Below are 15865 nucleotides of genomic sequence, written 5' to 3' on the forward strand. Positions count from 1 at the left end.
AAGACACAATAGAGTGATATCACAGCATGACAATGCATCAGCGTACACCGTTGGAGCCGTGAGACGCAATAAAACCTTATCTGGGAAACATTATCGCGCGCGCCGTGTTCTCAAGATCTGGCCCCGTCAGATTATTACCACATGTTCTTCTAAAAATTATATGTTATCTTTACCAGGCAAAAACTCGCACATCTGGTAAATAAATTTCTAAAATAAAAACTAACAATTGAAAATCATTTTTCTGAATCATAAAAGATTCTTCACATGTTTTTTGCAACAAGTAGAAACATCATGAACGAAAATTGATAATGATATCATATAATCATAATGAGGTAAAATGAAAATATTGTTTTTTAACAATAATTGGATAGGTTTCATGAAAATGTGTTTTAACACTAAACCTACCGATGTTTCATGTATACCCATTCCTACTACATTGGGTCGAGTGACCTTTTATAAATAGTTAGTGAACAATGACTCGTTTTATATAGTTTTGTTGAGAAACGTGGCATACCATATTTCTCCTGTATATTTCAACATTTTGGGCTAACAATTATTTACAAAATATTGAAGTTATAATTTTTAACACGCAAAATAGCACTGTACCTTGGAATGGTTACTGTTAGCTCGTTTGGATAGTCAGCAATACAATTAATTCTGCTGGATCGCGCTTTACATTTGTCTTTACATTTGTTGAAAATCATTTTTCTGAATCACAAAAGATTCTTCACATGTTTTTTGCAACAAGTAGAAACATCATGAACGAAAATTGATAATGATATCATATAATCATAATGAGGTAAAATGAAAATATTGTTTTTTAACAATAATTGGATAGGTTTCATGAAAATGTGTTTTAACACTAAACCTACCGATGTTTCATGTATACCCATTCCTACCACATTGGGTCGAGTGACCTTTTATAAATAGTTAGTGAACAATGACTCGTTTTATATAGTTTTGTTGAGAAACGTGGCATACCATATATCTCCTGTATATTTCGACATTTTGGGCTAACAATTATTTACAAAATATTGAAGTTATAATTTTTAACACGCAAAATAGCACTGTACCTTGGAATGGTTACTGTTAGCTCGTTTGGATAGTCAGCAATACAATTAATTCTGCTGGATCGCGCTTTACATTTGTCAAATAATAGTTGGAATGTCTATTTTAATCTACTAGGAAATAATTTTTCGATGAAGAACTAGTCTCACATTTAGGATATTATTGGTCTGTCCCTGGTTATTGTCTTTACCATTTGTATTGCATTTGCACACCCGACTAACGAATCAACCTTGCTATCGCAAATTTCCACCCCCGATTGACAGCTGTCAACCTCTGCTGCTGCAAGGACAAAAAAAACTTTTCCCAAGTGTTTCTCCGTTTTTCTCGCACTTCTGCCTCAAAACTGTTTTGGATTCCACAACGCTGCGCGATCGTTTCCCGAAAAGTGAAAACCGATTTTCGGTTCGTTATTCGCGTCTAAGAGTAGAAGAAGACTGGCTAACGGTGTATATGGGGAGTCTCTTGCTGGCCGGCTAGTGTGGAGGAATTCGATCATTTTGTAATCCAATATGCTTTGTGCCGTTAATCAGCGACGGGCGGAAGTCGTAATCAAATTGTGCAACTGAGCAGCGGCAGAGGCGACGGTGACTGCAGCGCAAAGTTTCTTTTGCAAATAGAAGGTGACCAAAAATGGAAACGGATAACGTGAACAAGTATCAGAAGCTTGCGACGGAATACTCGAAGGTAAGCCCTATCCTTTGTTGACTTCGTCGTGGGAAAGTTTATCTTATCAGCAATTTACATGCTAAACTAATGTTTATTTTTTCAGCTACGGGCTCAGGCGAGTGTCCTGAAGCGGGCAGTGATTGAAGAGCAGAACAAGAATTCAGCGTTGAGAGAATCCCTGCGATTGCGGGAGGCAAATTTGCGCAAATCCGAGCAGGAGGTGGACAGCCTTGGCTTTAGGAATAAACAACTCGAGCGACGGGTGGCTGCACTGCAGGAAAACCTCGAGCAGGAGCTGAAAAAAGTTACCAGTAAAGGACAGAAGTCGAAAACCAGCAATGATAACATTTTCACCGCCAACACCACGGATTCGAAGATGATTACCGAGGAGCTGCAGAAGAAGATAATCGAAAACGCACACCTTGCGACACTGTTGGAGGATAAAAATTCCGAAGTTAATCAGTGTCAGCTTCGGCTCGACGGTCTCAATCGGGAGCTGCAGCAGCAAGCGGCCGTGGAGCAAAAACTGCGCAAGGAGATGGAAACTCTTGCGCTGCGCAACACGGAACTGGAAGCGAAGATCTCGGAAGCCGCCAGTACGGTAATGACGGCGGTTAATGCGAATCGAGTATTGGATGATGTACACATTTGTGGTTTTGCTGTTTCAGATCGGGAGCGAGGATGGTCTCAGCGTCTCTGCTGACATCGATAACCACTATAGCAACCACTTCAGCAGCAATTCCAGTCAGGCTACTGGGGCTGCTGCTGCTGCTGCTGCTGCCACAAATCACAATAACAATACGGGGAACAATAACCACCACTGCGACGATAGGATAGTGTTCCTCGAGAAAGAGTTGAGTCATTGGAGGGCACAGTACGAGATGCTCAAAATCGAAGCCACTAGTCACAGGGAGGGTTTCGCCAGGAAAACCGAACCGCTGCAGGAAGCTGTAGATATGTAGGTGTCATATATATTTTTCCTCTTTCAGGATTATTTTCATAATCCGTTTGTGATTGATAGAAATTTGGAGGACAATCAGACACAAAGTGAGTATGAATTGCGCGAGCAGAAGCTGACAGAGCGTTTCAGCAAGAGTATAGGGGAGCTCTTCCATGACAAATGCCGTGCGGAATCCAAGCTGACGTCGCATTTATTGGAGGTAAGTGTCAATGAAAAATTTACACTGCGCATCGTTGAACTTTTTTTCCTGCAAAATGTACCGTAACTCCACCATATTCTACGCAGTGAGAACATTCAAAGTTTAAACTATTCTGTAACCAAAATATAGATGGTACATATATATAACACGAAGCAGTAGTAATATTCATAATTGAACCGCAGACAATGCTTCAGACTATTTGATTTTTATTTTGAAAACATAATGTGTATCTAATTCTGCGCACCCATAAAATGTAAATTAGGCTGTTGAACATGTTATTTTTCTTATTTATTAGCAAACATTGTTGAATAACATCACCAATATTTGCATTATTTATTTGATTTATGACCCACAAAAAGATAGTCGTTCCTTAGAAATCCCCACAATTCGCGGGTGTGATTTGATAAAAAAATGGAATAGACAAACGTTATTTGTTAAAATTATTAAAATAATTATAATTACAAGTTATATGTAGTAACATTTTTTTCTTGCTCTTTTTCTGGGATTGGACCTTGAGCTTATCATTCATCGGTTTTATTTTCTCGCGGACAATCTTCTTCTGCGATCGTTGTTGTTCCTGATTCTGTTTTCAGCTTCCAAATTGTTGTTATACTTCTTGTACTCTGCAGTAGTGAACACAACGGGTGTCGGTGGACGAGTTTTAACTCTGCTTGGTTTTTAAGCTGGCAAGGAGTGCTTTGGAAAACTTTGTCGTAAGTAGCACTTCGCAGGCCATCTCCAGATTCAATGTTGCCCGATAGATACGTTTACCATTTTTATTTATATAGATAGAAGACGATATAGGAGTGCGTTTTATCACATTAAAATCCATTTCCACTTTCGAGCGAAGATCAATTTCGTTGCCGCAAACATCAAATGGACTAACAACGCTTGTCAATATGTAATTGTGAAACACATGCGAATTGAATTTTTCAAATTTTTCCATTACCTTCAGAGTATTCCGGAAATTTTCAATTATCATGTTTGGTTGAAATATGTGTATTATTTTTATGGAACCCACTCTCCATTCCAGAGAAGGGAGGGATGCCATACCATACCATCATACCAAAACCTCCACATGCCAAATTTGGTTCTGTTTGCTTGATAAGTTCTTGAGTTATGCAGATATAAATGCTTCATTTGTATGGTATTCAACCACTTTTTCAACCCCTTGCAAATAACATGTTTCTCCGTTACATGGAATAAATGTTTTATACAGAAAATGTTATAGAATAAAGACAGCCCTAAATCGGACAATTCCTTCCTCGAGTTCTGCTCTTATCAACACATCCGGCGATCCTTTTTTTTTGGTATCGATAGAAGAAGGTATAGGAGTGCGTTTCATCACATTGAAATCCATTTCCAGTTTCGAACAAAGATCAATTTTGCTAGCGCAAACATCAAATGGACTAACAGCACTTGTTACTATGTAGTTGTAGAACATATGAGAATTAAAATTTCCGAATTTTCCCTTTTTCCTTCAGAGTTTTTTGAAAATTTTCAATTGTCATGTTTGGAGGGGTATCATACCATCATAGGAACATTTCTCATACCCAAAAACCCTCACATCCCAAATTGTGCTTGAATAGTTCTCGAGTTATGCAGAAGTTTGTGTTTCGTTTGTATAGCTGCCCCCCTTTAGAGAGGGGGATGGAGAGTCTAACCATCATAGAAACATTTTTTGCACCCTAAAACCTTCACATGCAAAATTTGGTGATTAATTCCCGAGTAATGTAGAAATTTGTGTTTAATTTGTATGGCAGCCCCATTTACAGAGGGGGGAGGGGTCTCAAACTATCACGAAAACCTTCCCCTTAGACAATTTTTTGAGAGAACATTACATTACTTTGAAACGCTTTGCAGCTTCAATGATAGCTTGGATTTTGTTGGCATCAAAGAAAAAGTTGTTCGAAAAACTATTCAAAAAAATCTCTTCCATTAGATGTTGTAAAAGTTTTGTTCCCGCAGTTTTCCACGGTTGTGACTACTTTCAAAATTTAGGTAATAATATAAGCTTTCAATTTTGTGCAAGTACGTTTTAGGGAAACATAATCCGGTCTGCACAAAAGTATTTACAGCTTGCATATATTTGCAAAGCGGATTCCCCTAGGCACTTTCATTTTGAAGTCCGTGTTAGCGAAATACAGCTCGGTGGAAACAAAAGTACCCCCTATATGCATGTATATTTGCAAAACGGATTCCCACAGGTACATTGATTTTGAGGTCTGTGTTGGGGAAACCTTAGATCGAGCCAATCAAAACTTGGTAGTTAGGGCGTTTAGATAACGCTTGACATTTTACAGTTATTCAATTGTTCAACTCATGAAAAAACACATTTTAGACGCGTAGAAATATTTCCTATCAATTGAAGCAAACATCTTTCCGATCTATTAAAAAATGTTCGAGTTCTATCCATTCGAGATCTTTCATTTTTTCCTGCGCAAAACTGCGCGAATTGTCGTTTTAGTGAAAAAGCGATAGCAAGTTTTTTTCACTGCATTTTTTTATATTTCAATTTTATCTAGGATCCAATTAAATGAAAATCATAATAATCCATTAATGAGAATTCTCGTACCACAGTGATCTGTAGAGGATGAAGTACAAATTTGGGCTAAGCATCACAAAATTTATCATTGAAAAGTTATAAAAAAGGCGTGATTAAAAAAGGAATAAAAGTAGGGTAGAGTGAAAAAATATTTATGAAATCAAAATCATAAAGGGTGTGTCACATCAAATTGCATCACGGAAAAAACGCTGTAGAAATTCGCCCAGTAGACCGATCCTTTTGAAAATTTTAGACAGTAAAATAAAAACTATTAAACAACTTTTGGCATTTTCTTTTTAATCATACTTCGAGCCCAAGCCCGTATGCTCGCACCTTCCTCTTTACCCCGTCCATAAGGTTCTGTACAACGTCAGGTTGTAGTTTTTTTTGAACAGAAATCCATTTTCTCTTGAAGTCCGCCTCCGATTTGACAACTTTTGGGTTCTTCCGGAGGACCTGCTTCATAATCGCCCAATATTTCTCTATTGGGCGAAGCTCCGGCGCGTTGGGCGGGTTCATTTCCTTTGGCACGAAGGTGACCCCGTTGGCTTCGTACCACTCCAACACGTCATTTGAATAGTGGCACGAAGCGAGATCCGGCTAGAAGATGGTCGGGCTCTCGTGCTGCTTCAATAGTGGTAGTAAGCGCTTCTGTAGGCACTCCTTAAGGTAAACCTGCCCGTTTACCGTGCCGGTCATCACGAAGGGGGCGCTCCGCTTTCCGCAAGAGCAGATCGCTTGCCACACCATGTACTTTTTGGAAAACTTGGATATTTTCTGCTTGCGAATCTCCTCCGGAACGCTGAATTTGTCCTCTGCGGAGAAGAACAACAGGCCCGGCAGCTGACGAAAGTCCACTTTGACGTAGGTTTCGTCGTCCATTACCAGGCAATGCGGCTTCGTCAGCATTTCGGTGTACAGCTTCCGGGCTCGCGTCTTCCCCACCATGTTTTGCTTTTCGTCGCGGTTAGGAGCCTTCTGAACCTTGTATGTACGCAGGCCCTCCCGCTGCTTGGTCCGCTGGACGAATGAACTTGACAAATTCAGCTTATTGGCGACATCCCGGACCGAACTTCTCGGATCACGTCTAAACTGCTTAACTACGCGCTTGTGATCTTTTTCACTGACGGAGCATCCATATTTGCCGTTCTTCACCTTCTGGTCGATGGTTAGGTTCTCGAAGTATCGTTTTAGTACTCTGCTGACCGTGGATTGGACGATTCCTAGCATCTTACCGATGTCCCGATGTGACAACTCCGGATTCTCGAAATGAGTGTACAAGATTAATTCACGACGCTCTTTTTCGTTCGACGACATTTTTCCAAATTTACGAAAAATTGACAGTGAAGCATGGCCAACGTGATCTATACACTCTTATCTGATTATAAAACCAAAGCTGAAGATATAATTCCTAAAAAATAAATTTCTACAGCGTTTTTTCCGTGATGCAATTTGATGTGACACACCCTTTATGTAACCAATTTATCACTCAGAGCATATTAAAAACAATATCTATTGAAAACATTCAGCCCTTTTCAATTGTTGAACATGATTTGCTATCACACAAACTGATTGAACAATAGTCTGTTTGCAGGTTGACTTCGTACTCCTTTGCAAACAGAAGTAAAGCACTCAGTTCGTTGCATGAGAAAAAAAAAACAAGGAACACTCGTGAGTGTTTGCCAATTGATCCATTCACTGTTTTCAGTCGCTTTCGTTCATTCAAATATGATCTTACAGGAATCATTTCCTCTAGCGGCATTCTTTTGTTGTTACGTGCTATAAATCACGACAACTCTGCATCAGTTCGCACTTCATGATACACCAGCACGCAAGCAAAACCGTGATGTACGCTTTCTGTGGAGAAAGTTTATTTTCTTATTTACCTCTAACATATACATATCGAACCTCTCCATGCATCATGAAACAGCAGGATCATACGGACTACGCAAAGCAATTGGTTCGTATTCAACTAATATAGCAGATTCTAATTCTTAAGTCTCAGAGAGTGCAAACTATATGATTATTTAGCTCGATAGAGGCTAAGGGAAGGGTAGTCAGATTATATTTTTCATTTTTAAAGCTGCTATCCCTTGAAATACATATGTTCATATAGACCGCATAGTTTTACTAGCAACACCGCTCCAGTGAGAAACAAAAACTCGTTTTAGCTCTTTTCCCATCCGCTGCTCTCCGCAAATGGTGACCGAATGATGACGTAGTTTTTCTTGTATCACTTGCGCCACTTTTTTTTTTTTTCTTTTATCCCATTTGTTTATTTTAGGCTCATTAGCATTTTAACTGTATCAGAGCCGAATATCAATCGTGTACATGTCACATGTTTATCATTTCTATAATTAGCACATTACACAGTTGCCATTCTTCGGCGTAAGAGTATTCCTTCTGATCTTCCACTATCTAGTTAGACCACCGGACAGCGGAGACAGTTGATTGATCATTGTTGAGTTATTAATAGAACAGCAGCCCGATGTGTCTTGCAGAGCAGGGCAGTTGTATGGATGAATCGATCTTATTTCGACCGTGGATTGATCTCCATCGCTGATGAGTGTTGCGTGGACGTAGTTATTCTGTAACAACACAAAGATGGTCGATGAGGGCCCTGAGTTTTTAACTCACGATCGATCGCTTAGTAAGCGAACGCGCAACCAATGTGGGTACGGAGACCTCCCCCCCCCTCCGTTCTACACTTGTCTGTGCAGTGGTTTTCGCTATAGTAGAACGGGACGATATATGCGATTCAAACTTGTATGCAGGCTTCGAAAATGGTGTGCGATGTTTGGTACAGTTCGGATATGCAATCAACAGTCTTCGTTAATTAGCGGCTCCGCAAAGCTTATGCGATTGAGCCTTACAAATAAATGAACTGGATAAAAAAAAAACAGTCTTCGTTCCTCCCTTGGGTTAATCATTTAGTGTGGCACAAGTGATTACTGTCATTCATACAAGTATTCACTAGTATTTGAATATATGTTCGTGAGAGGTTACTTGCATGACACATTGTGTATCATTCGATATTAATCGAAATCCAAACACTGCATTCGGTGCAATACAGCAAAACATTCGCTAACTAGGCGAAAAGGGAAGATCAGTTATCGACATTCGCGTTTTAACTGGTCCGGCGTATAAAACGTCAAATAAAATCGGGGGGAAATTCAATGAATTGTTTGATTCGCGTCGATAATGAAATTGGATAAACAAAAGGTTTCCAATGGAAGTTTCACATTGAGTGCGACAACAGGTATGAAATATAAATTGAGGAAATTATTTTTCTGTATGTTAATGAATGCTTTTGTGATGCGAAAATAATGTCAATTTTCATAACATTTCAAATTACATTCGTATGCCCCTCATAGCAAATCTTCCGTTAGAATATGACGTCAATTGCTTACGAAATTCTGCTTTTTAACTTGTCCAAGGACCAGTTAAAAAGCAGACCAGTTCAATCAGGACCAGTCAGCGAAGATTGCTGTACTGCATCTTTCAGTTTCATTAGCAACGTTGTGTAATTCCAGTGTCAATGTTTCTACGATTCGTTCGAAATAGATATCAGTTATATATAGAAAATCAAATTCATAATTTCGTTGAGTTTTATTATGGAGCCTTCAACTTCAGCGGTACCACACAATTCAACGTCGAGTAAGTTGTTTCTTCATGGTTTGATACATGTAATTCAATATTCTCTTTTAACCAAAGGAACCGGATTAGAAAGACAACAAATCTATGAAACAATGAATTGTTGGAAATCACGAAACGTAATGAAAATAGCACTGAATGAGATTTTCCCCGCTGATAAGTATAATGAATTTTAAATTTAACTCATAAAAAAGTCGAGAAAATACTAATCATCTTCTCACGACCACAGATCCAATAATAAATATATATTTTGAAAAGTAATTGTAGAAAACTTCTAGATGAAGCAATATTTCTATCAAAGGACACAATTGTTGAATCAGGAGAAGATGATTATTAATTTGGTGGCAGTTATGGAGACGAAGAAGAAAAAGATTATTGTGTTGATTTTTTTTTTCATTAACTGTATTGTATTAATTTGTATTTAAAAACAACTTTTAAATTTATAGCAGAATTTGATCGATATGAGGGGTCGTCCATAAATTAAGTGATCTTTTTCAGTGAGTTTGCTTGTGCTCAAAGATCATAAATCATATAAAAAAGTATGTAAAAAATACTGCGTAGAAAAAGGTACCATAAAATCCCAAAAAAGGGATAACGTGCTTCATGGACGGCCTCAAATAAAAAAACGGATTCCAGATTCGTGTTCACCATCCCCAAATTATGTAAATACAGGTCGGACTCGATTATCCGGAATATTTTATTTTTGATTTTCGGAAATTTTGAATAATTTGTATAATAATTCTGTATTGAATAGCTAATATGGGTATGAACAGAAAGGGCTTGACTAGTAGAATACAGTTATTTATGACAAATACAAATCCAAGATGGCGGCCACTACAAAATGGCGGATTACATATTTTCTCAGAACCCCATCAATATGGGTATCAAACGAAAGGGCTTGACTAGTAGAATGCAGTTATTTATGAAAAATGCAAATCCAAGATGGCGGCCACTACAAAATGGCGGATTTCATATTTTCTCAGAACCCCATCAATATGGGTACCAAATAAAAGGGCTTGACTAGTAGAACACAGTTGCAAATGCAAATCCAAAATGGCCGCCACCGCAAGATTGCTCTATATATTAGGCTGTAAAAAAAGTCCTGCGGTATTTTTTTGAATTTTAATTTGTTCATAAAATTAGTTACAATCATCTGTTTTAAGTCAAATATGCGCCGTTTTGTTCGATGACTTGTTCCCAACGAGATTCCAACTTCATAATACCCCTGTTATAGAAGCTCGCTTCCTTAGTGGCAAAAAACTCGGATAGCCAATTTTCACAGGTCTCTTTTGTGGCTAACTTCTGACTACCTAGCTCGTTCGCCATGGACAAAAACAGGTGGTAGTCACTTGGTGCAAGGTCCGGACTATACGGATGCAAAAGAACCTCCCATCCGAGCTCCCGGAGCTTCTGGCGCGTCACCAAAGAAGTGTGTGGCCTGGCGTTGTCCTGGTGGAAAACAACATCATTCCTATTGATCATTTCTGGCCGCTTCTGGTCAATCGCCTGCTTCAAACGGTCAAGCTGCTCACAGTGCAGATCCGAATTGAGCGTTTGGCCATAGGGAAGCAGCTCATAATAGATTATTCCTTGACAATCCCACCAAACACACAGCTGAACCTTCCTGGCCGTTAATGAGGGCTTGGTCACCGTCTGAGCCGCTTCAGCGGGCTTCGACCACGACCGTTTGCGCTTCACGTTGTCGTAAGTGACCCACTTTTCATCGCCAGTCACCATCCGCTGCAGAAACGGGTCGATTTTGTTGCGATTCAGCAGCGATTCACATGCGTCGATACGGTCAAAGATGTTTTTATGCGTCAACGTGTGTGGCACCCATACATCAAGCTTTTTTGTGAATTCAAGCTTCTTCAAATGGTTAATAACGGTTTGATGACTTATCCCCAGCTCTTGGCCGATGCTGCGGCTGCTACTATGCCGGTCTTTCTCGGCTGATTCAGCGATTTTGTCGCAATTTTCGACGACAGGCCTTCCGGAGCGTGGCGCATCTTCGACGACCTCTACACCAGAACGAAAACGTTGAAACCATCGTTGTGCGGTGGAAATAAAAACTGTATCGGGTCCATAAACTGCACAAATTTTATTGGCAGCTTGAGATGCATTTTTGCCTTTGTCATAGTAGTACTGTAAAATATGTCGGATTTTCTCTTTATTTTGCTCCATATTTGCGACACTATAACTCACAAACGACTTAACCAAACAAAACACTGTCAAGGACTATATTATAGCGCAAAAATACCTTCCCAACAAGCTATAGTATGACTCGATACAATGAATACAACTAGAACTACGCGCTTACAACGACACCTCGCGGAAATACCGCAGGACTTTTTTGACAGCCTAATATATTTTTTCCACAACCCCATCAATTTGGGTATCAAATGAAAGGGCTTGACTAGTTGAATAAAGTTATTTATGAAAAATGCAAATCTAAGATGGCAGCCACTACAGTATGGCGGATTACCTATTTTCTCAGAATCCCATCAATATGGGTATCAAATGAAAAGGCTTGACTAGTAGAACAGTTATTTATGAATAATGCCCAAAAATATATCAAAAGGAAGTTCTCGACTAGTAGAACATAGCAGATAATGAAAAATCCAATGTCAAGATGGTCACAGTCCCCAAACAACTAATTACTTTTTGAATGGTTTCATTCAGCCCCTTTTTTTCTGTATGTTTGAATGTTTGTTGGGTTGTCTCACATTAATAGAAAATTGACTCCGTTCCTGTTGAATGATTGATCTGAAATTTGGAACAATTTTTAATTCTACTGTCATTATAAAACTGCGTATTTCATGATCTTGATTTGGATAATACACTACACTATGAACAACATAAATTCGAAAAGGTCGCCGCCACAAAATGGTCGACTATGTATTTTTTGCAATCCCCTCAATATTGGTATCAAATGAAATGATTTGACTAATAGAATACAGTACAGGTCGGACTCGATTATATATGATTCGATTATATACAATTTTGGACTCGATTATATTCAGTTTTTTTTTATTTCAAATATGGCTTATTTCATGAAGAAATGTAACCTTTCAACGTTAAGGTGAAGTTTTAGTGGCTATTACATGTACAGTGCGGTAAAAATAGTGATTTTTGAAGATTTTGCTTGAATTTTCACCAGGAATTGTTTATATCGATATTGCAGCCAAATTAAGGAAGATAGAAGTTGTGCGTCAAAGAACAAATTGTGGAGCGGTTAAAGAACTTCATTTTAATTAATAGAAACAATCTAGTTTAATATAAATTTTTAGGATAAAATTCATAATAACACATTAAAAATTATTAACTTTTAAGTGTTTCACTTTCAAAATGTTATTAAAATTAACTAATTTAGTTATTCCACTACTATATCCGGTACTAATTTTTTTCATCTTTCAAATGAAAACATCGGAATCGTCTTCCGTAGCGTACTTTTTAATGTAGAGCCAGTATGAAGCAACAGAGTCCGAAACAAAAAAAAAGTTCTGTAACTCTGTCATTGTTGAAATTCGAACATATGCGTAGGAGGATTTTTTTTCATCAAATATGATCGTCTATCACCTCCTGAGAGAATCTGGATAAATTTTTTTTTTCATGTGAGAAAGGTGTTTTCTGATTTTACGGGAATGAATCAAAAATCAAATTCCTCTTTTATTTTCAAAAAAAACGAAAAATACATGCAAATACAAACAAACAAATAAAGAAAAAAAATTGTTTTGACTCGATTATCCGGAGGATTCGACTATCCGGAGTGAAAAAAAAATCAATACTCCGGATAATCAAGTCCGACCTGTACCATGTTTTTTATCACATTTAACGACATTTTTTTGGCTTGGCCAGCCTTTGTATTGAGTCGCCCTACTGTGTGATGTCTTCAAACGTTTTGTATCAATCGGAAACAAGGCTTTGGATGGCGCGGTTACCCTCTGGACGATGCTTTCTTCCACTTCCTTCCGCAAAATTGGATGCTTTCCAACGCATTTCACGATACCATTAAATTACAGCTGTGCATGGTGCAGTACTTTCCGGAATTCCTTGATGTTTTGCTGCTCAGCGTTTCGAAATACCTTTTCTTGTCATCTGCATGCCCTTTGTACAATTCGATTTTCTCAGTAAGTTAACAAAGACAAAATAATAATCTGTGCGAAACTATTCAGCAGTATAATAAGCACACCCAATTCGTGTATTTATTCTAAAAACACGAAAGTGCGCTCAGTTAGGTGGAGTTACGGTACCGGTTGAGTATTTTTGTAATTATTTAACATTTTCCGTGTGCCGATTGATTGATTTTGTTTTTGGCATCTACCCCGCAAAAACCAGTCTCACAGACTGCAATCTCATCTAGACATAGTGAAGAATCGACTGAAAGACTGTGAAGAGGCGAAACGAAACGAACAGCACCAGTATCGAATCATCGAGGACGAATTGGTATGAGTCACTATGTCATTTTTTCTAAGACTTAAACATCTCAATTTGCTTATCTGAACGTTTTTTAGGCACGCACCCGCTTGAACTATGAGGAACAAATTAGCGTACTAACGGAGCAGGTGATTAGCCTAAGCGACCAGTTGGCTAGCTGCAAGTAGACCCAGAAACCGCCTCACAAAATGACGGATTGTTTGATAGACGTTAAACCAGCGAGAAATCTTCACCCGAAGGAAGTCAAATTTTGTTGTTTTACGTTGCAAGCGAACGAAACAAGCGGCGGATGCGCGCGTTCCTTGGAACAAAGGAATACTAGGATCATTGGAGTATTATTTTTTATCCTTTCCAAAATTAATCGTGTAAAAACTAATATATTCCAGGAAAATTGTGAATGAAGATTATTAAGGGAAATAAATTGTGCAACATTGTGTTATTAAAACCGTTATTACAGGAAGTTTGATATGGAATGTTCGGGACATCAACGGAGCGCGTTCAGAACTTACAACTTATATACAAAAAAATATTTTATGAAAAGAACCTTTGTGTTACATATCTTCATCGTCCTCAATTCCATACTTTTTCATTAGCTCCAGCTTCCGTTTGCGCAACAGAGCTGACTCGATGTCCTTCTGGCTAGGCACCGGGACGTGCGCGGTGAAACGTGGCCCTAGCAGCCCCATCGGATCGTCTGCTTTTTGCTGCTTCTCCGCATCGGAAGCAATTCTCGCGTCAGATCCATACAAATCTTCCTCTTCCGGTTCGGCTTCCTTGGCCTCGCCGCTCGCTCGTGCTTGTTTCCACTCTTCAACGGCTGTCTGAATTGCAAGTCGCTCCGCTTTCTCCTCCAGTGGCAGCAGAATCCCATCGTCGTCATCCCGATATCCGTAATAATCCGCATCGATATCCTTCATTAGTTCGGCTCTCGTTTTTTTCGGCGGTGGGGGAGGCTCCTGCTCGAATAGCTCCCGTACACCTGGCAGATCCTTAGCCGCTCCGAAGTACTTGTAACCCCGGTTGCCTGGAACTTCTCGTCCCTCGGCGTCGAACATTTTAGGCCCATAACGGCGATAGTGCGGCCCACCGAGGTCCGAAATTTGATTCTCCCAGTGGCGCTTCTCCCGGAGCAACTTGTTGATTTCGTCATTCAAATCACGAATCCGGAATTCACCCAAGCCGGCTGTTTAGATACAAAAAAAAAGAGATTCTCTAGATAGATCAAACACAGACAAAAGTACCCACCATTCTGAATCTGTGCCACTTTCTTGGATATTTCCCGAATAATCTCGAGCCGCCACTTCTCGCATTTGGACAAATCGCGACATTCCGATGCCAGATAGGGACGGCGTTCGTTTTTGCCGGTTTCCGCTTCCTTTGCGGCTCGCCAGCGGGCCAAGGTTGTCCTGCATCGCGTTTGTATGTAAACAGAGAAATTGAATTACTGTGGATGGAATGGCTCTCAGATTTTTCATTACTTACATTGCCTTTTCAGCATTGCGCGCCTGAAATTTGAGGGTGAAAAAATAGGATACTCAGTTAGAATGTTAAAATAGAAAACGAGGGTTGGAGATAAACTTACCATTTTGATTGAATACTAAAATAAACTGGAAAATAGAAATAGTACATGCGATACAGACAAAATGTACACAGAAACGCTCGTTTGTAAACAGAATTTGGGAACTCGACCAAACGACAAACGCGTGAGAACTGTCATCTGCTGCTTGCGTAGGGTTGTGATTTTATAGGCTTATAGGGATGCTCCTCTAGTTTTTTTTATTCATTTCATTATTCGTAGCTGCACGGGTCGCATCTCTGGGTAAGTATTCCCAACAGCGAATCCTCTTCATTGAAAAGTAGTTTATGGCAGTTTTTTTGGAACACACTTGTATAGAGATGGGCAAAACAGTTCACTTTGATGAACGGTTTACTCACTAACCGTTCATCTAAGTGAATCAGTTCTTTTGAACCGTTCGTCCGCTCTTTCATTCAGCGGTATTAAGAACAACATAGAATGTTAGCTGGAACCCAACATCAATAGACAGCTATTAATTGATATTGTTGGATTGGATAGTGCACGTATGGGATTTATATTTTTGAAATTTGGTGGGGAAAGATAAGCTGCTTCTTTAAAAGTCGCAAACTGTATGTGAAAATATTAGGCTGTCAAAAAAGTCCTGCGGAATTTCCGCGAGGTGTCGTTGTAAGCGCGTAGTTCTAGTTGTATTCATTGTATCGAGTCATACTATAGCTTGTTGGAAAGGTATTTTAAGGCTATAACAGTGTTTGACAGTGTTTTGTTTCGTCAAGTCTTTCGTGAGTTATAGTGTTGCAAGTA

General features: G+C 39.1%; 2 protein-coding genes across 2 annotated transcripts; one reads left to right on the forward strand and one right to left on the reverse strand.

The window, feature by feature from the left end:
- Positions 1–1334: 1334 nt before the first annotated feature.
- LOC129765296 (uncharacterized) lies at positions 1335–13978 on the forward strand. The gene is made up of 6 exons (XM_055765875.1): positions 1335–1752; positions 1838–2335; positions 2403–2692; positions 2756–2894; positions 13429–13536; positions 13605–13978. Exons 1-6 carry the CDS (start codon positions 1699–1701, stop codon positions 13692–13694), a joined length of 1179 nt encoding a protein of 392 aa, XP_055621850.1. The 5' UTR covers positions 1335–1698; the 3' UTR covers positions 13695–13978.
- Positions 13932–15231, reverse strand: LOC129765953 (pre-mRNA-splicing factor ISY1 homolog). Its single transcript, XM_055766660.1, has 4 exons — positions 15110–15231; positions 15010–15032; positions 14773–14933; positions 13932–14710 (listed from the first exon to the last, which is right to left on the reverse strand). The coding sequence occupies exons 1-4, from the start codon at positions 15110–15112 to the stop codon at positions 14079–14081; spliced, it is 819 nt and encodes a 272-aa protein (XP_055622635.1). The 5' UTR covers positions 15113–15231; the 3' UTR covers positions 13932–14078.
- Between the last annotated feature and the right edge of the window lie 634 nt (positions 15232–15865).

Source organism: Toxorhynchites rutilus, chromosome 1 (assembly GCF_029784135.1).
Source record: "Toxorhynchites rutilus septentrionalis strain SRP chromosome 1, ASM2978413v1, whole genome shotgun sequence".
Classification (NCBI taxonomy): Eukaryota; Metazoa; Arthropoda; class Insecta; order Diptera; family Culicidae; genus Toxorhynchites; species Toxorhynchites rutilus.

Coding starts and splice junctions, on each gene's coding strand:
- LOC129765296 (XM_055765875.1), top strand. CDS start 1,699: ATGGAAACGGATAACGTGAACAAGTATCAGAAGCTTGCGACGGAATAC. Junction 2,693..2,755: donor CTGCAGGAAGCTGTAGATAT/GTAGGTGTCATA, acceptor TGTGATTGATAG/AAATTTGGAGGACAATCAGA. Junction 13,537..13,604: donor GAATCATCGAGGACGAATTG/GTATGAGTCACT, acceptor AACGTTTTTTAG/GCACGCACCCGCTTGAACTA.
- LOC129765953 (XM_055766660.1), bottom strand. Junction 14,934..15,009: donor CGCAATGCTGAAAAGGCAAT/GTAAGTAATGAA, acceptor AACGCGATGCAG/GACAACCTTGGCCCGCTGGC. Junction 14,711..14,772: donor AGTGGCACAGATTCAGAATG/GTGGGTACTTTT, acceptor GTATCTAAACAG/CCGGCTTGGGTGAATTCCGG.